This window comes from Patiria miniata, unplaced genomic scaffold (assembly GCF_015706575.1).
Source record: "Patiria miniata isolate m_02_andy unplaced genomic scaffold, ASM1570657v1 HiC_scaffold_6, whole genome shotgun sequence".
Taxonomy (NCBI): domain Eukaryota; kingdom Metazoa; phylum Echinodermata; class Asteroidea; order Valvatida; family Asterinidae; genus Patiria; species Patiria miniata.
This window is the reverse complement of record NW_024037073.1, coordinates 12,042,368-12,068,926: the sequence shown is the minus strand read 5'-3', so window position 1 is coordinate 12,068,926 and position 26,559 is coordinate 12,042,368. Positions and strand designations below refer to the sequence as shown.

General features: G+C 40.6%; 1 protein-coding gene across 1 annotated transcript; it reads right to left on the bottom strand.

The window, feature by feature from the left end:
- Positions 1–2,271: 2,271 nt before the first annotated feature.
- LOC119742741 (poly(A) polymerase beta-like) lies at positions 2,272–26,559 on the bottom strand. The gene is made up of 19 exons (XM_038218909.1): positions 26,425–26,559; positions 23,469–23,615; positions 22,693–22,841; positions 21,576–21,685; positions 21,003–21,056; positions 19,509–19,620; positions 18,916–19,005; positions 17,766–17,904; positions 16,953–17,028; positions 14,500–14,620; positions 13,982–14,066; positions 12,606–12,659; positions 10,232–10,348; positions 9,470–9,646; positions 8,498–8,903; positions 6,711–6,842; positions 5,401–5,589; positions 4,466–4,528; positions 2,272–2,618 (listed from the first exon to the last, which is right to left on the bottom strand). Exons 1-19 carry the CDS (start codon positions 26,430–26,432, stop codon positions 2,526–2,528), a joined length of 2,322 nt encoding a protein of 773 aa, XP_038074837.1. The 5' UTR covers positions 26,433–26,559; the 3' UTR covers positions 2,272–2,525.

The window sequence follows — 26,559 nt, the reverse complement described above, 5'->3', positions numbered from 1 at the left end:
GCATTATAACAAACTGTCATTGGGTGATGATTGATAGTGGTTGTTTTATTTACACCTGGTATTGCATTACTGACACTTTAGCTTTTGGAAATCAGATATTACTTTGACTGCCCCCCCCCCCCCCCCCCAAAAGAAATATCCGAGTCCTGCCCAGATACGCACGAAATATTACGCTCGCGAAAGTTGCATCTTACACCGTAAAAACTATGAAGCTCTGTAGACAAATTCCAGGATTTGAATTTTTGGGGTTGGGTTTCTTTAACAGGTACCCGTGTTTTAGTTAAATAGGGTACCCAGTTCCAGTACGACCCGAAAATGCACACCACTATATGTGACTGGTTCCACAAAAAAGGGTATTATGTCGCAAAAAGTGAAACTGAGTTATATCTATGGTTGGAAAGCCCACAATTTAAGCTTTCATTTGGTATATAATAGAATTCAATAGCCCCTCCCGTTCTGGAGATATGACGTATTTGCATATTAATTATTTCCTTGGAGTTGAAATTACACAACCGAGAAAACAGGCGTTGAAATAGCTGGCTTTCTTGTAGAACATCAGAACGATGCACACAAAATGGTTGTTTTTTTCCAGTTTGTTTATCAAAATCAACATTTCTGTGGAATGAAACCTGAAACTGTAAGTATCAAAGATGTCATTCATGACAAAAAATGAAAATCAAATTTTGATGAAATGTGCACCCTCTCAATGTTGAGCGGGCCAGTACACAATAATGCTCAGCGCGACTTAATACCCTTTTTTGTGGAGCCCGTCACATATGGTACGCATGTGGCACGGAGTGCAGCGTGGTGCGACCGGTTTTAAACCTTGTTGACTAGTGTTTAAATGGGAGCTTAAAACCACCCACGTGACGGGCTCTCGACCAATAGGAATGGGTAAACTGTCCGAGGTATTCATGAATTATGAATAAATAACTAAGTATAATTCAATATTGCACCACATGACAAAGTAAGAGAAAATCCACACAGGAAACTGAATTTATTTTTTTTACTTTTTTCATTTTTTTTTTTAATATGAAACACTGCTATACAAACAACATTTGTTACAATGTACACTAAATACACACAGACAACTTGTTACACAGAGGTTGAACGCAATGATTTAGGTCTACTCACGAACCGTTTGGTCATGTTGGACTATATCACATCTAGCATTAATTAAATGTACTTCTGTAACTAAACATCTAAAACAAATAATGTCGAGTATAAAGACAGACTTTCAGAATGTTCCCATTCAAATATAAAAGAATGACTGCAATAGTCCTGTGTGCACATTCACACACAAAAGTTACATGAAGTAGGGATTGCTTTCTCACTTCTTCAGGGCTGTGTCGCAAACTAACAGACAACAAACCACAATTTTTGCCAACCAAGGTAGTATGAAATTAAATGTTGCTGTACAATTTGCAAGGCGAAAAGAAAGAAAAACACGAAAAAAAAGATATCTGAATAGATTTTTGTAAACAGTACTCGGATTTGTTCTAAGATTAAAACCTTACAAGCATCTTGATGGCAAATTAGTTAGACTTCAATACTTTTGATGATCTTACATGTTTGATCAGAAGATAGCATAGCAAATATTGGTGTCTTATAATGAAAATAATAACCTAAATACCCAATGAAAGCTACTGACACCAAAAGTGAAGTTGGGCCCATTTTTTCTTAAATGTTCTTTGAAAGTTGTGGACTCATTTTACAAATGAAGCATTTACTCTCTGTCCAGTTCCTGCAAAGGCATAATCACGCTGGTTCCTCCCTTTCAACATTTTCAAAACTAACTCCATCACCAAACGAAGAAAGGTTCAATTGTTGTCATTTCAAAATCATTCTTCAAGAGTTCCTTAGGAATAGTCCAACTGCTCCTTGACTTCTTTCTGATTTATTTCAGGAAAACGATTGTGCCGTCATTTTGCCCTTCGTTGAAAAGCTTGCTTCAAGATCATAAAGAAATTTGCCTTCTTGTACAAAAATAATTGCAGAAATGATACCCTTTCTGCTAAATGTCATATTTGTGCGAAGTTCTCTCACCATACTGGAGCAAAATTTCATGACCTAACCAGTTCAGTTAAAAGAAACCAACGCACTAGCCTCCTGGAGGTGTTTCTCTCTGAACTTGGAATGTTCCATTCCATTTGAAATGTTCCATTCCATTTGGAATGTTCCATTCCATTTGGAATGTTCCATTCCATTTGGAATGTCCCATTCCATTTGGAATGTCCCATTCAATTTGGAATGTCCCATTCCATTTGGAATGTTCCATTCCATTTGGAATGTTCCATTCCATTTGGAATGTTCCATTTGACAATACATAAGCATTCCCACTGTGACATCTGGCATCTAACTGAGGAACACTAGAACGTTTTAAGACATGTAGCACAACAAGAACCCTATATCTTAATCTTGCTACCCACCTACAAACTAATCAAGCACAGATTGTTGCCCGAAAAAATAATATGAATAGAACAGAGAGGGAGACAAAAAAGAAGAAAGCAAAAACATATTTACGTTCACTTGAGGTTAAGCTTTATGGAATTCTTGACCAGAGTGACTTGTTTAGGCATAGGTGATGACATGTCAGGCAACTCACCGCTGGGTAGACGCTGGGGATAGAAAAGCAAGAAATACCACAGGCAGGTACTTGGCTTCATTTATATATACTCGTACATGTATTCCCTTAACAAGGGCAAGTGTATATTCTATTTGCAAGTCTCACGAGAAAGAAATCAAAATTGTTAGTATCCTCATGATTGTTGAAATTGTCAACAACAAAAATGTTATTAAAAACTTTTCAAAGAAAACAATGTCCTTGAAAAAAAAATTTGTTGGTCTGCATATGTACAGGCAATGATTCCTTATTCAAAAAAAAAAGAGCTTGGTATATTGCGATTATATTGCGATTATATTGCGATTGAATTTCACACTTGGCCCAAGTCCGGTGTTGAGCTTGGTCGGTGAAGTATGCTTATTTGGCACTTGTTGCACTTTGGGGGAAGATGTCGATGGAATTGAGGGCTGGGCAGGCTGGGTTGACTGGGATGGCAGTGTGTGTTGTGGATATCGATTTAAGTCCCACTTGAGTCAAGTCCAAGCTGGGACCCTGCTAATTCAAAACCTGAATCGCAACAGGTGATAACTTAGCGTAGACCATTTTTTTTGGTTCCAATGCTCCATTGTAAAGTTCATAACTTCTAACAAACAATTAATTCAATTTTGAAATTTATTTTTCTGAGTCAAGTGAAAGTAAAGTCTGTCACGAGCCAATGTGGCCCATCAGGCCGGCGTTTATCTCCGGTTTCCTTGGCATGAAACGACTGAGAATATTTCTATTCCCCCTGGATGGGACGCCAGTCCATCGCAGGTTACTCCCCAGCTAATGCAGGTAGAAGTGGCTTGCCCAAGGATACAACCAGGCATGAGAATGAATTTCAATTTAAAAAAAAACAGGAAACTTGTGCAAAACAGGAAAAAAGATGTGAAATCAGGCAAAAAGCCCCAAAACGGGCTCAAAATAAATATAAACTCGGAAATTTGGGCAACAACAAAAACAGGAATTCCTATTTAAATAACACCAGTACATCAATGACGCACAAGTGCTGTGAAAACATTGGTGACTTGAAAATCCTCCAACCTAGCATGCTCTGTTGTTGAACTTCAGGCTCTATTTTCGTATTTAAACTTGAAAATGTCTCAAATATGATAGATCCATGGCAACATCAGTTGCCCTGCCAAAAGTTCTTTTTGTAGCACCTTTGAAAATTCTCCCAATGTTAGGCTGGACATTCTAATTATGGAGAAAAGACCTTCTACATGCAACACAGAATTCAGTTTTATCGTTTGCAGGGCCATCTTGTACACTGCGCGTGTTTCATTTGGAAGACTTTGCCAACAGCAATACAGGCAGAGCTACCGGTTCCGTGCACAAGCACCCCCTCAACAGTTATAAAGGGAAGAGTTGGGGGAGACCACTAGGAGGGATATTCTAATGTATTGCTGACAGCGCCCGACACTCACGCAAATATGTCGTACGTACTCTGCAACATAGACCTTTCCAAAAGTGGTCTCAATTGACAAAGCGTCTTTTACTTTTCGTGCACAGTATCAAGCCATAGTGTTTTCTTTCCATTAACTTAAGTGACACCATATTATGAAAATCATTTTATGTAGAACAATCTCATCAGTGCCGGAGCAAAGGCTCTGTCATCCGAGGCCAAGGCCAAGGCTTTGACCCTCAAGGCCAAGTCCAAGGCGAATTTCAAATTGGAATTGAAACCGAGTCTCTCGATGCTAAGCCATTGTATGACATTGAAGACCTTTTCGTTTTTAATCCTCTCAACAAAAGACAGCACTGAGGTATTGTCTCATGTATCAACACTGCATGTTGAAATGCATTTCTAGTAATGTGACTATGTAGTTATTGACAATACTGGGTAGAACTGGATTCTCTTACCTGTCGTATATCAATGGTCATTGGTTCCAAAGTGGCCGTCTTGACACTAGCTTGGCCATTTCGCTGGGGAAAAAAGCATAAGATGTTTCAAATGTAGGTTGAAGATTGTTACTTGATTGACATTGGTCAAAGGTCAACACGAATGCGCGCAGCTATAGTAACCAGCGATGCGACCGACCTCGGTATGCTGGTCCTGCATAGTGGATTAGGAAAAAACAACAACTAGAGACCACACTGGCTGTACGCGCACTTGCCGACATGGACGTGCAGCCACCATACTTCAGGTGGCACAACTTTTCAATTCTTTCTACATATAGCACTGTTTGCGTGCGTGCATACGTACATTCACAAATTCTTGTTCTGTAACTGTGAGGACTACAAACGTGTTTCCCCATGGTATTATGGGGACCGAAGATAAAATAAGTCCCCACAACTCGGTCCTAATTTCCCTAATAAAAAACTTCCCCATAACACAGTGACAGCCCGCCCATATGTAAGTACGTACGTACATGTACAACTTGCACACGGAAACTGAGTGCACTTGATAATTCTACAATTGTGTTGTGTTCTAATTATAATTCTGTGGAGGTAATTGTTCCACCTAAAGTATGGCGGCCGTGCGTCCACGTTGGTACATCCGTGTGTGCGCGTGGTATAGCGAGTGCGCTCTCTAGTTTATGAAATATAACTCTATGATTCGAAAAGTTCAACTATGGTCCACTAGCCCAGGTTCTTGCTCCAAGCTGCATTGCACTGGGATCACATCGCTCAAACGGTTTATGTTGTTATTAGGTAGTCACAAAATGGCCGCCTCAATAGCGGATGGTAATAAGGAGTATACTCATGTTGACGCGAGTGACTCGCTCGAACACAGCCCTAGACCGAGACCGAGAAATGATTACTTGATGATTCTGACTCAGAGCAACTGATCTTACTTGTACGGACTGGTCCTCTGTGGTGGTCAGCGTGCTATCGTCTTGCTCAGTATCAGCCTTGGCCCTCTTAGGCGGTGACTGGAGCGGTGAAGGCTCAGGAGACGAGGGTCTCTTAACACTGCTGCTTCCTTCATCTGGAGTACCTCTCCCTGAGTCTATGGTACTATCTATAGAATCTAGCGATACCTCCTGTGGAATGGCATCAATAAAAGCATTTTCATCTTATTGATTCTAATCTTGGATCTGTTTTTAGTATAAACGTGATTTTACTCAAGCTAAACGATTGAATTTTAACAGAGGAGCATAATGTTGATATTATTTTGGAGTATTCTGCGGATAAAGCTGCAGGTTGTGGGTTCGAGTCCTGGCGGGGTCATGGTGCGTGTGCCCTTGGGCAAGGCACTTTGTCACTCATTGCTTCTCTCCACCCAGGAGTAAATGGGTACCTGTGAGGGCAGAGATGGTTATTGTGATTGAATTAGCTTCCTTGCGCCTAACAGGCTGCATCGAGCTGTATACTCCCCAGGGAGCTGAGATGGTAATTGGAATGTTTCATGTGCCCAATGAGCAGGGGTAATAATGATGTAGCGCCTTGAGCACCAGTCCTGGTGGATACGTGCACTTTATAAATATCCACTATTATTATTACATCTCATCTTTTTTTTCCATTTTGTAAATGTTTCATGTCGTCACAATCCAGTTCAAATGTGCCAATTCAATCCGACTTCAATGACGAATTTCAAACTAATTCTAGGAGATCACCAACAAGCTAGATAGCTTAGTTAGTCATATAAAAGTACAATGGTCTGTACTGCTCCCAAACCTCTTGCCTACTATTCCCTTTACTGCCAAAACCACCTGAGCACTCAATGATTTTATGGCTTCTTCAGGGAATAAATACATGTTAACACAACTTAGTATGGGTGATCATGGCTTAAATCCTATATCAGTCACAGTTTCTGTGTAACTGAAAAGTTCTCAAATTTTCCATGGATTTTTCACAATATAATGAAAATGTGGTGCTTATATAGCGCTTTATATCAAAGATCTCAAAGCGCTTCATCAGGCCATGAGACCACTTTTTGCAGCAGCTCGAGATCAGCGCATTCACAGGTACCCATTTATACTCCTGGGTCGAGAGAGGCAATTGTGGTAAAGTGTCTTGCCCAAGAACACAAGCACCATGTTCCTTATCAGGGTTCGAACCCACGTACCACAGCACATGAGTCAAACATCGTAACCATTGGACCACAGCACTCCACAAACAAACACAATTTCCAGAGAAGAATTAATGGAATGAAGACACGTACGAGGCTTTTGTTGGGATGCGCGGTCTGCAATGACTCTGGTGACAAGGGTTCCTTGAAGACAGAAACACCTTCTGTTGATGGACTTATTCTTCCGCCTTGGCTGCTCTCTTTTGTAGATTCAACTAAGTTTTCCTGAAAAGAAGGAGTTGAGCAGATTTACAAGGAGGTTATCTTGTCCTACAACACCTGATTTGTGAGGCATAAATATCTGTATGTACAGGGTGTTTCAATAAAAAGGAAACCCAACTTTGAAGAACCAGTATGGACAGACTAAATGTTTACTGGCTATAAAACTGGTATCATCTGAAAGCGTAATCTCTATGCTTTTCAATGACGCCTTGTTTACATTTCCAGGGTCATGCATCACTGAGCCCCACTGTCATGAGATTTTGATGCAAAATTGCAGTTGGTTCACTTTCATGTCAAACGCAATAGGCATGGTGTGTATGATAATAAGTACTCAAGAAGAAGACACGAATGCATAAAAAGAAACCAAAAAAACAAGTCGGGTTGGTTTCAAACTTGGATTTTATTGTTTGTCATGAATTTCTCGTTTTGACCAAGCCACGTTCAAAACAATGTGCCATTTTCCCGAGGATTAACATTCAAGCCATTTCACAGACATTTCCGTAACAATAGGCACACCGTGCCCAGTGTTTTTTTTTATGACAGTGAACCAACTGCATTTTTGCATCCAGTTTTCAAGACAATGATGCTCAGAGATGCATGACTCAGAACATAAACATGGTATCATTGAAAAGCATGGAGATTACCCTTTCAGATGATACAAGTTTTATAGCCAGTAAACATATCGTCTGTCCATACTCATTCTTTAAAGTTGGGTTTTCCTTTTTTTTGAAACACCCTGTACAATGTGTGCAACTTCCATTCCTTTCACATGGCTACAATTGTACAAAACCCTATAACATACTACTACAATGTCACGAACACTGTACTTAGAATTCTACTCTACAGACACCAGTAGGTGGTGCTATGATCATTCACAATAGCTTTGTAGAAATATAGTGTGGAACACTTGTTGCATGCGATGCTCTCAACATATTTTCATCTGAACATGTAGAAACCTGTAGTATCTTCACAAATATAGTCGGCAGGTGCAAGAAGGGCAACGGTGTTTAAGCGTTTGTCAATTCTCTCCCTTTGTCAAATCAGACCTATCTATTAAGTACCGACTCATGATGTGTTTGACCAATCACAGCCAAGCAGAGTCTGAGCACTTATGCGTGCAGTGTGACAAAATGTGATGAAGCGCACATGCTGCGCACATGTTGACACCAAAATGCACGGTGCGCAGGGCTTAACGGACTGATCTACAGGAACCATCAGCAGAGACGAAACTGGCCTTGGCAAAAAAAATCTGAAATTGGACCTTCGATTGGAGATGCCACAGCGTCGCGCAGTGCAGTGCAGCGCATCAACGTGGGACCCAGTGCATTTTTCCATGTCATAGGTCAGAATTCAACCTTTTCTCAAGCCGGAAAAGGATCTGATCAGTGTTAGTCTAGTGTTTTACACTTGTGTAAATTTGTACATGCCACTTTCATCGACTTTTCATGGACTTTTTTTGGAAATTATAATGAAAAAAAAAAAAATTGTGGAAAAATTGTTAAATAATCATTTTTGTGGGATTGTTAAAAAATCTGAAATTTCATTGGAAAAGTAAAAAAAATCTGATTTCAGATTAAAATCTGAAAAGTTTCATCTCTACATCAGGGTGTGATTGTGATAACTACAAATCAGTTTAAAGCTCAAACATTGAGAGTTACCTGAGACGCTTCACTAGACTCCGTGGATGCACCTGAAGGTTGTGTATCTGTTGGCTGCCCATTACCGTTGCTACTTCTCACACACGTGTCGCTACTACTCCCAGTGACTTCTACCCTGTCCTGTCCAGTCTGTCCACTCCCAAGGGCTGGACTACTAGCAGACTTGGTTAGTTGTATTCCTGAATGGTTCTCGTCGGCTGCACCATACAGGAACTCCTCTTCGGTCATCTGTACCGGTTGGATGACGGCACCGGCTGCTCCTGTCTTGCGGGTCGGCGTGGTGGGCTCCTTTCTGTCCTTCTGCTGAAGCTCCGTTGAGACCGTGCTACTAGGAGAGTCTTGGTTCTGCAAGGATTTCTTCTTGAATTTCAGGATGGTGTTGGGCAGGAACTGAATCAACTGTTTCCTGCGCAATGAAGCAAAATGTTTCACACATCAATATTTATGTGTACGTGTGAAACTTCCAACTGTTTCTGGAGTAATCAACATCTTTTGGGAAAAGTGGAACATGCCCCTATGTGTCATAAAAAAGCATGGAAAAAAGAAACCTGACCACATCAAACATCATCTGCTTGGCAAAATTCCTGTGCTCTTCTGCTCCATGACATCAGTTCCTGATAACTGTGATCAAGAATAATACGACCGGACGACATATGAACGCGTCGCAATTTTTTCCCGTGATGCTCACGTCAGACGCTCACACAAAGACGTTTTGTGCACATTCCAAATGAAATACGTCCTGCGTACTTCCCGCCATACTAGCGGGAACCCATCCATGGGGCTAACAACGTTCCCTCTCTTGTTGGCGCACGGAGCCCATAGCTACTTAGCAGAAAATAACGCCTGGGAACCACTCACACGCAATTTGCAATGCATGGAAAATTAGCTGGTGACCCGTTTTCGCTAAGCAAAATAATTTCTCTGTTAAGCAAGTTTCCAGACAGCACGGCCTAGGGATTATTGAACACGTACCTCTTGACATGCTTGGCTTCAATCTTCATGCCGTCCTTCAGCATGCCGATACCGACGGCCTGCCGGTGCACAGTGTCCACAAAGCTCTGGATGTCAAAGGTCAAGTCCACATTGGTGGAGGGATCCATCTGCTGGAAATCCAGACCAATAAACCACAGCGAGGCAAAAATGTCCGTCCTGAAAATGATTCCACAATTTTTTGAAATCAGTTAGAGAGAATTCAAAATCGGCCATTCAGATGTAATAATATTTAACCTTAACACTCTGGGCATTTTAGATAGGAATCTGCCTGAAAGCCGGTACATACTCGGTGCAAAAGTGAATTATGACATCATGGCAAGTTTCCGTGCTACATATTCACAAAAGCTGAACACATTTCAACTCCAGCGAATTTCGCAGCGAACGTTTCATGACATTAATTTTTGCTTCGCACACGCATTCACCTGAAGTATGAGCCTGTCTTGAATCTTCCAAACTCTCCACTGTGCAGGAAACCAATGGTAAATTACTTGCACTTGAAATTTCATTGGGCATCAAGCCCCCATGTAAAAAGTAGCAGTGGCTTTGCTCAACATTCCTCAATCCTACATAATCCTCCAAACTTGATGGATTTTAAAGGATCTTGGAAGGGTTCTTTAGACATTATTAACCCACTGTCCCTGTACCGCCCCAAAGTGCCCCGCCTGTAATACTCCTTACACCGCCCAAAACCACAACAGCATTTTGAAAACAGCACTGCCTGTGTCCATAAAATGTACTTACTTTTCCTCAGTCTGTTGGGGATTGAATGATTTGGGGTTTGCGTGAGCCAACTTGATGTGGCTGTTTCTCTCCAGGTTCCCAACCAGAATCCTGATCTTAGATTCAACCAGACCAACCCTAGTTAGAAGGGAAAAAAAGCACAAATACAAAAAATTAAGTAAATTGTATACATTTAACCACGTCCAGTTCACTGATCTCTAAATAAAGACTGGATAGCGTATGCCCGTATGCTGTACATTTACTTATTTTCACTTTTTGACCAGTTCATCCCTGTCTTCGAAAAATGGCCGCCTATATACGAAAGTTCTACACGTACATACAGTGCAGGCTGTATCAATGATGTTACAAAAGTGAATCACAACTGCCTAAGACGGCCACTTGTCCTTTAGAGAACACCAACCTGTCTCCCCAATATAGCTTCAAATGGTTTTCTTTTGCGTTTCTATGTATGCTTTCCAGCAGTTATATAGAGATCAGTGGTCCAGTCTGATAGACCGATGCCCACCACATGGAGTGCATTGGAGAATGCAAACTCCAACCTCGTTCCCATGGGTACGAGATCTTGCTGCGCCATGTTGTTTCCCATCATGCCTTGCGCGATCTCAACCCCTGGAATTGTGTGATTTAAATGTGTCAAAATATGGCACATTATAATTAGGCTGCAGTTTATCCGTTTGACGTGCCGACGCCATCTTTAAAATGTTTAAAGTTGTAATTTTGAAGAATCAATCCTTTCAAACATAAGGTTTGGACAATGCCTTATTTAGCAAAGATTTGTATTAAATGTACGTACCCCTTTCATCCCTTTACAACCGAAGATACAGGGTTTTTTTTAGCGAAAAACGAGGCTGCCATAATCCATATCGAACAGGCATTGCGAGTTTTGAATAGCAAATCATTTTCGTACGTGACGTGACATGCAAAGCACGCAAGCGCATTATGGGCGCGCCCGGTGTGCACTCTTCGAAATGCGCGCGCAGTACGCTCTGAATAGCCAGTCAGCATCGTTTACGTGTTCATCACGGCCAGGGGTTAGTGAAGGAACGCGCACGCGCCCATGGAGTCGAGGCTGTGCAAACTCCAATCAGTAGATGAAGTCTTTACTAATTTTATTTTGAATCTGCATAAACTGAAAGGTTCCTCCTGGTGATCTTCCTGGTCTCATTCTCCCCCTCTGGAACTGCTGAGGGGTACTTGTGCATTGAGTCCATAACAATAGTCAGAGTATGGTGATCTTGCCTTCTCCTTAGCAGCACCCCAACTTTGGAACAGCCTCCCCATAGAAGTCTGTGATGCTCCATCACTAAACTCATTTAAGTGTAGATTTACCCTAACGTACCCGATTCCAAACCCCTGTTTTCAAGGATTTTGGCAGATTCAGGATACTTCCATATTGAAAGAGTTGGGAGATTTTCATGGATTTAGGACAGTAAGCCTAGTGGTACTGCAGGATTTTGTTGGATTCAGGATACCTCCATATTAAGCAGTTGGGGGACTTTGATGGATTCAGGATCTCAACAGTTTAACTCCTTGGCTATATGTTTGGTGTGTACGAGGTATTTAGGGTCAAAAACCTACCTGTTCACATCAAATAGTACTTAAGTTGTGTTGCCTTGTGTAATGAAATTGTAATGTAATGTAATAGAAATGTAATGTAATAGAAATGTAACTTTTCATATGTTATATATTATAGTAATGCTATTTAGTGTAACTTTTCATTATAACATAAATAACAGTAATGCAACAGTAACATAACTCTGTCTTAGTCGTAAAGCGCATGGAGATGTTAATGTAATGTGCTCTATAAGTGTAAATTATTATTATTATTATTATTATTATTAAAGGGAATGTACAACATTTGCTTTTGCTGTAATTTTCAGAAAAAAATAGATTTGGAGGATTAGTATGTTATAGCAAATATTGTTACACTGACTTGTTTCACGTTTTGGGTTCATAGATGCTGAAAAAACCAAGAAAACCAATCATATTCTTGTAGTCTGGTTCCCTGACGCCACCTAAGATTAAACGGAGCAATTTGTAGACTTTGGGGAATTATAAGATCAGAGAATCAGTCTAGTAGCCTTGTACCTCTTCACAGGTGTGTAATCAATTGCAAAGAAAATGCAGACGAGCTAAATATGAAAAAATGAGAAGCAATTTTTGAAAAAAGCCAGTTTTCTCCAACGCTGGTCGGCCGACCAGTGTTGTAAAAATACAGGTTTTCTTGAAAATGTCAGCACACCAGGAGCCACGATTTTACAGGATGCTTTAGACTGTCAATCCCTAACAATCCAGTAAGGTTTTTCGTGATAATTCGATCATTTCGTTTTTGATGTTTGCAAATGTTGTATCTTCCCTTTAATACTGTACTCACCATTCCAGATGATGCTCTACTGACCCAGCACTCGCTGTCAGAACAATGAAATGCCTGTAGGAGAAATCAAGCCACTGATCACACAATCGTTCACAGATCCTTTGAACACAACAACATGCAACTGAATAACTCAACACTTTTTATTCTATGTCTAAGAGCTGACAGGCACGAGACACAATCTTGGGGAGTCAGGTTGGCGTAGCGGTACTTTCCTCGCCTTCCACCGCTGTGACCCGGGTTCGAATCCTGCCTGGGCCAATATGTGGATTGGGTTTTCAGTCCCTACCTGATTCCGTGGGTTTTCCCCAGAATACTCTTCTGGGCTTTTCCTCCCGCCTCTAAAACTGTAACTTCTTCTCATTGTCTTCTCTCCACAGGTTTCTTCAGGCTTGCGAGCTACAGTGCCAAGGGAATCCTTGGTTTCATTACCAGAAATGATTAATAATAATAATGTCTCCATGACGTCTCATTCAGTTCCCTACAGGAGTAGGATAGCACGGATGGTGATGGGAAAAACTCAAAACATTGTCTGCAGAGAGCTTTTATTTTAAAATAGCTGTTGAGAAAAATGACGGAAAACTTGATCATCCATTGATGAATTTTTTGCAAAAACAAGTTTCCATTTAATTCTTCTGAAAGGCATATAAGACAGCCCATAGTATTATTTAACTGACATACAGATTCTTGTCATTTGATTGGTGGAACTCACATCACATGACATTCATTATTGCTCCCATTCACGCCGGGGCTCAAAAAGTCCCATTCACCCATGGGATTTACAATTCAACAGATAGGACCATCTTTGTTCCATGGCGCGGTATTTGTGTGCAAATGCATGCTGGTGTGCGCGTTGAGCATTGCGCATGGTGCGTATTGTTCCCAAGAGCCGGGAGGGTTCAAACATTTCGTGAAGGGGTGGTTTGGAAGAGAGAAATACATTTCGTGAAGGGATGGTTTAGAAGTGAGAAATACATTTCCCAACAATTTTGTATTGAAATAGAAGTTCATTTTAACTGTAAATCAAATGACAAGGATCTATATGTCAGTTATATAAAACAAACATTGAGTGGCTTTAAATTGTGAAATGAGAGGAATATTATCGCTCAGTCAAATCTGGACTTTTGCATTTCACTCGGCTTCGCCTTGTGAAACAAAAAAAGTGCACATTTTACCTTGCGATAATATTCCTCCCATTCTACTCTGAGCCACTCAATACTTGTATACTATTGTTGAAGAGGCAGTCTCTTTGTAGCTTTGAAAAATTTCCTTTGACACAACGTAGACTTCTTCACAGTTTTGTTTGTAAACAAGATGCCTCGTTATTTTAATGATCGGCAACAGTGAAATATTGAAATAAATATCACAAATGATCTCACCTGTACTTCTGGAAGAAACTGATTGGTTCAAAGAGCTTGTCCCAGTCTGCCGTGCCTTGAACAACCTCTTGCGTGATAGCAAGGCCTGCATTCAAGAAAGTCAATTTTCAAAGTCAATCAAAATCCATCCCCCCATTTTGGTGGGTTTTGGGGGACTTGGTCCAGAAGGCCTGGCATGACTAAATATTGATGGAGTATGATGGACTTAGGCCTAATGGCCTGAAGCATTGCTAGGGGTATCCGATTGATTTTGCCTAGCTTCCTGTACTGCTATTGTGATAAAAGCCATGTGTAGCAAGTCAGTGAATGTCAACCAATGCGTCAGTGGTGGATTCCATTATGTCATGTACAGTTTTGTATTGGACGCACAGTGATTGATGGATTTTGATGGACTTGGTCCAGTTCCTAGTAAAAGACGCTAGGGAGTTAGGGTTACAAAATAGATCTTTGCAGTGTTTCCACACAACATACAGGTAGGGTGTAGTGAAACTTGGAAAAGTCAGAATTGGTTTTCATACCTCCTTTGATCTCCTGTTCCATGATGAACTTGGTGGACAGTGTGACATTGTAGGTTGAGTTCTGTTGAGGGTAGGCCGGGGTGATAATAGGCATCAGATGAAATCTGTCTGAAACATTTACCTGTGTGAAATATAATGTATTAAACATCTGTTGAATTCTTGGTAAAAAACAAATTTCATATTTTTTTGTGAGTTACAAAATATAAACCTCTGATCAGAGTTGTAATTGAGTCAATCACAAGTCATTCACAAGTCAGAATCAGAAGTAAATCACTAGTCTTGAGCCGCAATAGGGCGTTATCACGATGAACTGCCATCACCCACGAACCGCCAGCAGCAACATCTTGGGAATATTGTAAAACCTCCCCCCTGAAAAAAGGGGCAACTAGCGTGAATGCACTACTTCTTCATGCAATTACGGTCCATTTTCAGTTCCACGCATACTACATTCCACAAAAGAGCTGCCCAGTGAAGTTGCACAAATGTCTTGCTGCATCTTGTAAGATAATGTAAGAAGTTGAAGAATTTGGTTCGAAACTAACATGAAAGGTTTTGAATGCACACTGCATGTATTAGCAGGCATGCAACTGGGAATTTAGAAAAAACGATGAAATTCCAAACCACACAAGACTTTGTACAGTGTTTTTCAATTTGTAATGGCATTCATGAGAAGTAAAAAATGAGGAAATCAGCGGATCCGAGGAAAAGTTGCATGCCTGTGAAAATAGGTATGATAGTGGTTCGTGGGTGACAGCAGTTCGAGAGTGATAACGCACGTCTTCTCGCAGCGGTGGGTTATCAGGTATCCAATATACAACAACGTCTTTACCAAAGACTAGTCAATCACAAGTAAGGTCACAATTAACAGGGGTTCAGAGTCTCAGTGGAAGGGACACGCCGCAGACTGTCCACTCCATACTGGTTTGTGGGCATATGGCACGAAGTATGCACAACTAATCTATTCTAAATGTGCACAGACCAATAGCGACTCCAAGTGAGTGTCTGGTTTCACCAGCAATGCGTTAGAATTCCCTCTTGGTTCAGGGACGTTAGGTGGAGGAAATATGCTTATCTGAAGATCCTATTCAGTACAATAATCCCATGATCATGATTAGATGATGTTACTTAGGCGGTATTCACTCACGCACATGTTGCACAAAATTGGAGGTGTGTGCGCATTTTGCAAGTTGTTAATATTGCTATAGGATGAAGGAGCAGCAAGTATGTGTGTACAACCCTGTGCATGACAAACGCAAAAATGATCTCAAACTGTGGTTACCTGGTGTATGAGCACAAAGATACAACAGGAGGAGAGTTAACAATATCTACAATTGAAATATAGGAGGGAGTATCAGCCAAGTGGTTAGGGTTTGTGACTCATGATCAGAGGGTCAAGGGTTCGAATCCTGCTTCTGGCTTTGTGTTGTGACCTTGGGCAAGCCACTTTACCCACACTTGCCTCTCTCCACCCATGAGTATAAATGGGTACCAGAATTAGCTAGGATGTTACCTATGCTGGACTAGCACCCCATCCAGGGGGTATAGAAAGGATTCAGGGCACATGTCCCCCCCCCCCTTCTATTGGTACAAAGGGAGACCTGGGGGAGACCACGGAAAGAATGTAGTATCCAGACACCATCCTTTGGCTGTGTACAAAGTCTATGGGGTGTCCAGTGCATTTTTCAAAGTATTTTCTAACGAAATTGGAAAAGTTTCTCAGTCGCAGATTCATGTCTTTCCAACTCTTTGCATTGACTGACCTTCACTGAGGTTATATAAAATGAAACAAAAGTGGCATCACGATGCAACATTCTTTCCAAGACCACTAGGAAGGACATTCGAACACACAGTCCACGGCACCCGACGCTCAACCAAGAGACGCTCACGCCAAGACGCACATTGACGTACTTTGCGCAAGAACCAGTAAGCGAACGTGGTGTGTCCCTCCCACTGGGTCTCTCGAAAGTGGTCACAAAACGCAATATTGTATTCAAGTCCATCACAAGTCCTTTCACAAGTCCTTTCATAAGGCCAGTCACAAGTAACTGGATGAACAATGACAAAGGAATGCTTTGTCACAGTTCATTTGAATAGCTAGTGACTTGACTTGAGACTGAAGGACTTGTGATTGACTTGTGATGGACTTGTGATGGACTTGTGATGGACTTGCGATGGACTTGCGATGGACTTGCGATGGACTTGTGATGGACTTGTGATGGACTTGCGATGGACTTGCGATGGACTTGCGATGGACTTGTGATGGACTTGCAGGGACTCGAATACAACACTGACAAAATGCCATCTACTGTTCGAGCACATAGTCCATACAAATATTCTCGGTCTTCTCACACCAAGAAAATTTGGAAATAATTGCCAGCCTATATTCGATAATGATATTTCATTGCTTGATTCTAACCCTGCTGTCCCTTACACTTGACAACACTCTAACTCACCCTGGGATCCCAAACAGGAAAGGTTAGGTCCGTCATTGGCTTGGGTTGCTTCAGTAATACTGGTTGGGGCCACACCCTGTAAGAGGAAATAAACAATGATACATGTAAGTTTGGTCTCTGAAAGGTTGATTCTGCAAAACGACTGAAAAGAAAAGGCAAAATGTCTTGGGTTTTATTATTTATTCATCAAAACCTAAGAGAGTTTGCCTATTTTATTGGTTGAGAGCCTGTCACATGGTTTGTTTTAAACGGTTAATAAAACATCGACTGATTTAAACACTTTTTCCCGGCACTACTGCATTCTGCGCCACATCACGCAGTATGCGACACGTGCTGATCTCCATATAATGAGACCTTTAATACTGCTCACGCGAAGCATATACCATAAATATAGCTAGAGAGGTGTTGCATAAAACATGAAGTAAAATTGTTAAACAAAATCATTGGAAATTTGTAATTTTTTACTTGTTTTGACTTTTTAACCGAAAGGTATATGAATATGAAAAAATATGTGCTTGACCGATATTTAACAAACGTGTACGTTTAAAACCAGCTCTAGCCGGTTTTAAACGTACTTGTTTAAAACTGGCCATGCACATATTTATTCCCTTATAATATATCCACCAGGCATTGTCCAACTATTCATCACTTTTCTCTTAGCAGTAAAAAATGTACTAAGTCAAATTTTGTACCATATGTGCATTGCAAATTAGTCAATGTCTCCCTTACTGCTGGTTTATTTTTTTTTCATTTTTTTTCTACCTCTGCATATTATTTACAGCTTATTACAAATTTGTTCACATATCATCTTACCATTGTGTGAAAACGAGAAAGAATTTGTGTACAATAGTTGAGGGTGCTGCGTTGGGGTAGAGCTGGCATGTCCTGGCGACGAGCATTGCCCACGAAACACCGCCTAGGAATCCAAGAGCATTGGAGTATATACCTCGCTCTGTGATAACAAACAACAAAAGATGTTAATAACGATCATATTTTATATGTGACCTGTCAGCACGAAATGAGCTTAAAGTTGCAGATTGCCATTCTGCTGTACAGTGGGGCAAATTGAAGGGGTGGTCGATTTATTGTTTTCAGGTGAACCTTAAACTGTAAATCCTGTTTTACATTGGTCCAAGTTTTTGTTTTGTCAAACATCTTTAAAACCTATTTCATCCTGTCAATTATAAGTTGACTGTTCATTCACTGTAACACAACTGTAGGATTTTTTAAATGCCATTTTCTCAAGCATCAGTTTTTACAACTTCCAGTAAGTTGGTGGTCTATATTTCCCTTACTAACTCAGTACCCCTTAATGTTGTATACCATTGGAAAGCTCTTGGTCTGCAGAATCCAGATATATAAATATCTCAATTCCTAAAAAGTCTGACTTAAAGCTCATTCTGTGATGAGAGGTATCATATCAATATTTCAATTTTGCAAATCAATGGACTACATGTACAAGTACCAGTACCTGCTCATAGTTTTAAACTACAAAGTGAGAGTTGGGGAGACCAGCAGGCATGCAACTGGAATTTAGAGAGGAAAAAAAACGAGGCAATTCCAAACTACACAAGACTTTGTACAGTGTTTTTCCATTTGTAATGGCATTCATGAGAAGTAAAAAACGAGGAAATCAGCGGATCCGAGGAAAAGTTGCATGCCTGGACCATTGGGAGGGACATTGGAACGTATTGCTGTAGGGGCCTGACGATCACACCCTACAAAGATGCTACGTGTCTGTGCACATTCTTGTGAATTTTATGCAAGCTCTCAGGCAGTACTCAAGATATAGTTTTTAAAACCCACTATGAATGTTTACATGTAAACTTTATAATGTAATATTAAACTTTCTTTCCAGGTAATAATTAAGTTCATTTTTCAGGATTTATCCATGCATTTTCAGAATATAAATATAAAATTATTTGAAACGCAGATGCTAAGGATTGTTATGAATTATACTTACTTTTGGCCCAGAGTTTGATTGCTCTCAGAGCTAACCTGAAGTTTTCTTTGTTTGGTACTAAATTCAGAATCTCGTCAGTGACTCTACAACCTGTAAATCGATCAAGATCAAGGACAAATGTACAATGAATCTGCAGGAATAAGGACAATACTTATGTACTACATTTATGATAATGCTCATATATAAAAGCCAAAGTGCACTATGTTATATTTTTTTATCCCTGCTACGTTACACAGTGCGTTCCACCGTCGCGTTGAACTAAAATATTCCGAAGATTGAAACAGGAGTGACTACACGTGCAAGATGCTAAAAGATCCACACTTGCAGTTATTCAGAGCAAATTATTCCAAAGCGTAGAATGTTCTACATGTAGGGTGGTGGTTCCCATTTTAAACCCAACCCAACAAGTATTTTGCTCACAAACTTCTTGAATTCTCCAATGTCCAGCGAACACAATGGCATATTTTTGTAGTTTAACTTAAAGGTCTTATTAGCTCAGGAGTACCTTCCTATAAAAATCCTGCAAAGTCCTCCGACACCTCTTGGTTGAGATTGAAGGATCTGGCGGGATGAAGGTTAATCAATCTACTTACCATTCAGACTTCGGACACATTTCTGATCCAGGTTTTTCAGCAAGCTGTCGTCGGTAAGATCCTGGTCCTCGGGGATTATCTGCAGCGCTAATCTTGCAAACAGCACATCCATCTATCCACATGAGACAACGGAGGGAGATAAACAAACGTTTCAAAACTATGCCAGTGAAAAAAAAAAACTCAAACTGTTGTCCTCTTCAGAACGATAACATTTCAGGCAGAATCATTTGACAGGGTATTTGGTACAAGTCCTTTCTGCACTATGAGCAAGGTTTTTCTTACTTGGTTCTTTTCTGGGAAAACTACAAAGAATTTTCAATGACAATTTGGGGGGGGGGGGGGTTGGGGGGAGAGGGGTGTAGGGGTAGGGGTGGAGACTAAAGGGCTACACATCTACTGAACAGAACTGTTGTGGACCTAAATATTTTGCAGTAAAATTTATGTAACAAACCCAACAACATTTGTTGAACTTCCAATTTAAACAGAATGTTTTCACTTGAGCAACTGTAGGATGGAAGATGAATGGTAAGCTAGGAGTGCATCAATGTTAAAGGGGAACTAGGTCCTGAAATCCCCGAAAATGTTATGTTTTGGATTGTTTACTTAACCTATTTCAAACATCTGGTTGAAAGGAAACCAACCTAATGTCTTACCGTTCCCGAGAAAAGACGAAAAAAAACCACTTGTTTACATCGGACATGACGGAGTATGAATACGTTTCTTGTGTCGTTCTCATGTACGCTATACACGTTGTGTGTCTCGGGAACAGCGCGCGGTGACCAATCACCAATGCAAAAAATTGTGGTTTCTTCAACGTCCGCAAAAGGCGAACACTTTACGCGTACGAATGAAATCACAACTAGCATCCAAACAGCTCGAATTTATGGGGTCGCAAAAGTGGACCCCGAAATTCGTTCTTGCACGCATAATACAGGACTAACACAAAAACGCCCATTTTGAAAGGATAGTTGTGTGGATGTTTATATCCTACTTTTAAAAGTTATTTCCGATTATCATCATCTCGTTCAAAGCGCGTTTTGTAGCCCAATTGGGCTGTTCCAGGACCTGGTGTCCCTTTATTTAATGCCCTCGCTGTGGTGCAGATTTCTCATTTGGAGGAAATTAATGATATGGACCTAGGTTCGATGGTGACTCCACACACTTCCAACCTCTACAGATCTGGCATAGAGTTGGTTTAACAAAAAGAATTGAAACATGAGATTTTCAGATCGGTTTGTTCATTGCCAATACAGATACAAACCCATTGCACACACGCCTCTGCTTGGTTCACATGCTTACTTCACAAAGAGCAAAGCTAATCTGATTTCTTTTTATCCCCTCAAAACCGACAGCCAAAATTTGCTCAAGACAGTGCATGTTTATTATAAGGCTTGCTCATTCATAACAGAATATTCATGCTAAGCAGTGTGTGCACAAAACTGACCCCGAGCCATAAATTCATTTTATCTGTATGCCGTGGATGTTTGTACTTACCTCTATGCCATCAAATATCATCTTAATGACAGGTACAAAAGCTCCTTCCACCGCCTGTGACAAATTTGAGAAAAAAAGAGAGATTATGTGGTGTACATACATGCAGGGGTGTGAGTGACCACTGAAATAAACAGCTGAAAACAGCTGAAAAAAGATGTAAAAAAGCTGAACTTTGGAAATCTCATATACTTTTGTACACAGCAAGTGAGGGAAAAAAGCTGAAATCTAAAACAAAAAAAAAGCTGAAATCAGCTTTAAAGCTGAGATTTCACACCCCTGTACATGGGTGATTCTGCCTTGAAAAATGATTTAGGTGTACTAAAGCTAATCCAGTCATCTGTTTGTGCTAAACAGATAATTTTGGCGAATACCAAATTTCTGTTTAAAGAAGAGAAATTGGCCCACAGTTATTTTTACCGAAGTAGCAATTACAAATTCCAGGTGTAGCACCTTAAGCATCATTACCGATAAAACATTTCATTGTAATTGAGTCTTGTCTGAAGAATGATCAAACCTACAGAAGATGCGTTCTTCATGTCATATCGTGTGACTGATTTATAGAAACAAACTAACCCGCAGATCCTTGACTTCTGGCATGGCTCGTAATATTTCCTGGAAGGAGCCAAAGAAGTCTGAGCGATCCACATGCCGAGGTGCTACACACAATGTATCAATATCAGCACCTGGATATCAACAAAAATTCAACATTAACAACAATTAATATATACTTGCAATTGTCCCCCATGCCATAACAATAAGAACAATTCGCAACGGACTACATGCAGGTACAGTATTTTGCATTTCATGACCACTTGGGAAAGCTCCTTGGTTATTCTGAATGTTGCACAAGCCCATATCGTCTTTGTGAGTGCCTGATCTACAGCGGCAATGTGTTTGAGTTCCTCCTTCCTCTCTAACTGTAGCCGGGTGAGGGGGAACCCGGTACTGTTGTACGTAGTCTAAACAGTGCACTACTGTGTGGACCACGTACACAAGGAAAATGTACTTCATTCTATACATTTGGGGTCCATTTTTTGCCTCTCCTTATTTCATCTGGCATCTATGAGTTAGTAATTCTGATGCACTCCTTAACCCTAACGTACATGTACCTGAAACCATCAAACTCCACCCCCCTGTTTTGGAGGATTTCGGCGGATTCAGGACACCTCCATATTGAAAAAGTTGGGGGAATTTTGATGGATTCAGGACAGTAAGCCTAGCGGTACTGCATGATTTTGATGGATTCAGGATACCTCCATATCAGGCAGTTGGGAGACTTTGATGGATTCAGGCTCTTAACAGTTTAACTCATTGGCTATATGTTTGGTGTGTACGAGGTATATGTACTACACTGGTGGATTCTGATGGCCTCACTGGTGGGTTCTGATGGACTCAGGACACCGATATTTTTTTTTGCATGACAAAATTGGTGGATTTAGGCGGATTCAGGATACTTTCTAGTAAAAGTTTTCAAGGGGTTAGGGTTAACGCAGTCATCCTCCGAGAGCGATTATGAATAGCAAAACCCAACAAACAAAAATAGAGCTTGAAGTCATTCTTCACGCTAGGACTGAGTGGTGGCAATTGGAGGATTTTGCAGGACTGAGGATGGTCCCTAGATAGAAGGGACAGGAACAATGTCACACTCTGGACCCTAAATTTATGGAACAACCCAAATACATGTACATACCTTTTGTGTGCACTCCAAGTCTGTAGGATCCAAATGTGTAGATTTTACCTCCCACAGTTTCAGCTATGTTCGGTGGAATATTCCTCTTCAGAGACATCTCTCGCACCCAGTCCTTGACGATACCGTCCAACTTGGACAATACAACCATTCTGAAAACAAGAAAAGAAACAGCGATCGATTTCTGATGCATGAGAGTCTAGACTATAACACAAAACTAAACAATCCACTTATTACATGTACATTTGCTTTGTGGGGTTTTGATGTTGGTGTGTGAAATTTAACACTTCTACTAAACTGTGGAGTTCAAATAATAATATAATAATAATAGTGGATATTTATAAAGCGCACGTATCCACCAGGACTGGTGCTCAAGGCGCTACATCATTATTACCCCTGCTCATTGGGCACATGAAACATTCCAAATACCATCTCAGCTCCCTGGGGAGTATACAGCTCGATGCAGCCTGTTAGGCGCAAGGTAGCTAATTCAATCACAATAACCATCTCTGCCCTCACAGGTACCCATTTACTCCTGGGTGGAGAGAAGCAATGAGTGACAAAGTGCCTTGCCCAAGGGCACACGCACCATGACCCCGCCAGGACTCGAACCCACAACCTGCAGCTTTACCCGCAGACCACAAATCAGTGCCCTTAACCATGAGGCCACAGTACTCCAGTTCAAAGTGGCTGGGCTCTACCTTTGTCAATCCTGCAAAACCCTACGTTAGATTTTGAAGGAACTGGAAGGGTTAGGGGTTATACTTGAAGTGTCTCACCTATGGTTGAGTTCCTCCTCATTTTCAAAGACACCGTGTGGCTTGAGGGCTTCCACTAGCTGCTCAGTGTAGACTAGGTCTTCTGGTTTAGGGCCCTGCAGACTTATTGGCGATGTTATGCCATATATCTTTTGAGACGATTCAGACCTACCATAAAAAGAAGAACCATTTTCAATGAGGGATTTTTGTATCCCATCCTTGAAGAAACATTTATTTTGAAGTCAGTTGCCTTGACTAACATGAACTCAACTCAAACCTACCCAAGCAGCCAATGAAGAGTTTTAATTAGAAACAAGTCAGGTGTGTTTACAAACACAAATGCCCCGCAACCGTGACTGTTTCCATGACATACATGTAACACCACTCTTTTAACATCAACTTACATTGTACATGTACCTTGGTCACATGAAACGTTCATTGACAGCATTAGTGTCTTCTGTAGGTTTTATATGAATTAATCCCTAATCCCTATGATCTCAGAATAAATACAAGATTTCTATTGTTTTAGCCACTGTGACCTTGACCCTTAACCTTTCGACCCCCAATGCGATAGGCCTATTTGGATTACCAAGAACGATCCACAAAAACCAAATTTGAAGTTCACATGTAAAGTATTTCTCAAGTTATCGCGCTGACAAAATTTCTTTTGTTTTAGCCACTGTGACCTTGACCCTTGACCTTTTGGCCCCAAATGCAATAGGCTTCTTAGGATTGCCAAGGACAATCCACAAACCAAATTTGAAGTTCATATGTAAAGTATATCTCAAGTTATCACGCTGACAAAATTTCTTTTGTTTTTGCCACTGTGACCTTGACCCCTGACCTTTTGGCCCCAAATGCAAAAGGCTTCTTAGGATTGCCAAGGACAATCCACAAACCAAATTTGAAGTTCATATGTAAAGTATTTCTCAAGTTATCGCGCTGACAAAATTTCTTTTGTTTTAGTCACTGTGACCTTGACCTTTGACCTTTTGGCCCCAAAAGCAAAAGGCTTCTTAGGTTTGCCAAGGACAATCCACAAACCGAATTTGAAGTTCATATGTAAAGTATTTCTCAAGTTATCGCGCTGACAAAATTTCTATATTTTTAACCACTGTGACCTTGACCCTTGACCTTTCGGCCCCAATTGCAAAAGGCTTCTTAGGATTACCAAGGACAATCCACAAACCAAATTTGAAGTTAATATGTTAAGTATTTCTCAAGTTATCGCACTGACAAGATTTGTCCGGACACACACACCCACCCACATACACACCCACCCACCCACCCACCTACAACGTAGTTTTGTCTCCGGCATTGAATTCCTGATGAGCATGTCAGCTGGAGTTACTCAAGCTACATTTCGTGACAGGAGAGTTTGGTGGTCCAGAAAAAACAGAGAATTTTCTGCCACAGCAAATTCAATTGGTCTATTTGTAAGGCTTGTAAAAACCTTACAGTTCTGGAAGTATTTGATTTGTGTATCAAGATGCTTTCATTTTACTTTTCAAAACGCACTTCGTCAGAAAAAAATGGTATTGGAGACCAATCTAAAAGAGGTAGGTTTTCATAAGAAGCAATCCGGAACTAGGAAAAACCTGGAAAAATCTAGGAAAACGACTGTAGTGGGTTACTGTAAATCGTAATGGAATGGACTGGGCCCACACTAGGGAGTCCAGCTCTTTTTTGAAGTTTTTCCCAACCCCAAAAAATTTGGTATCACTGGAAAGAGAATCACACGCGAACAATAATTATATTTTAATTATTTTTATATGAGCTTGCGTTTTGGAGATATAACAATTTAAAAATGGCAAAATTCAATGAAAACATTCTGTCATTTTTAGTGTCAAAATATTATTATTTTAACACCTCTAAATTTTCCAAACCTATCAACGAATCCTCATTAAAGTTTGAATCAGCTTTTTATCTTTCATTACAAAAAAGTTATGATTTTTTTTCCCGGAACACCGCACGTGCCTGGGCCGCACCACGATGCGACCACACAATGTTTGACAGCGGGTTAAATGCACTTCCATTCACGCTTCACAAAATGCGGCAAAACGGAACATGCCCACGTACACGTAATCGCCATGTCCGTGGGCCAGACTAAAATAGGCATGCCGATAAAAACGGGCCTTTGAGGAACCAGTGTTACCTCGTTTTTTGATCAAAAAAACAACTTCCCTGTCCTTCTGAAAGTCCAAACTTCCAAATAAACCCCATTTCATATATTTTTCATCGACTCCGGTCACTCCTTATGCATGTATTTTGAGGATTTTTAATTGGAAAACCGTTAAAAAAACGTACCGTTTTGTAGCCTTTGGAAAACAAAAAAATTGCACCACTCATCCCTTAGCCAAATTCACCGAACCACACATCAAAATGACGATTATGTTTTGCCCTGCAACTTACAAGATGATGACATCATCTTTCCTAACCCCGTGAAATCTCGTGAGATATCGGCAAAAAACAAGACTAAGTCATATGACGTCAAACCAAGATGGTATGATTACAAATTTGGATCTTTCAACCACACAATTGTTCTTTAAAATTTTGAATTTGATGCACAAAAGGGGCAGAGGAAAAAATGTTGCAACCTGACGCCACTTTTTTTTTCATATGTCCCAGATTCATGTCTTATCATCATTTTTGCAATGACTGACCTTCATTGAGATGATAAGTGGGACCGAGAGAAACATTTCCAATTTGTTTTTTACGGAAATAGGCCTACTTACTAACCATTGCTAACTTAGAAAATTTTCTTAACTCTCCATAGACTTTGTACACAACCGCTTTGTACACAAATGTTGCAACATTTTGCCAGGGGCAGAAACAGTTGATTGAAAATAGGCATTTTACACGCTTCCAGATACATTCCAAAGTGAGACTGCGAGTTCGTAACTGGCATGACTGGTAACGCGATCTTCTCAACATCATTTGAATAAAATATATACATATTGTTTTCTTCATCATTTACCTGTCCATTTCGTCTCATTAATTAGATTGCAAGTTCTTCATAAAGTCACACAAGTGGTCTTCAAACAGTGACAAAGAAGCGCCGACTGTCAATCTGGAAACATGGCGGTTCAACTGTCCCGGAAGGACAAGAGAG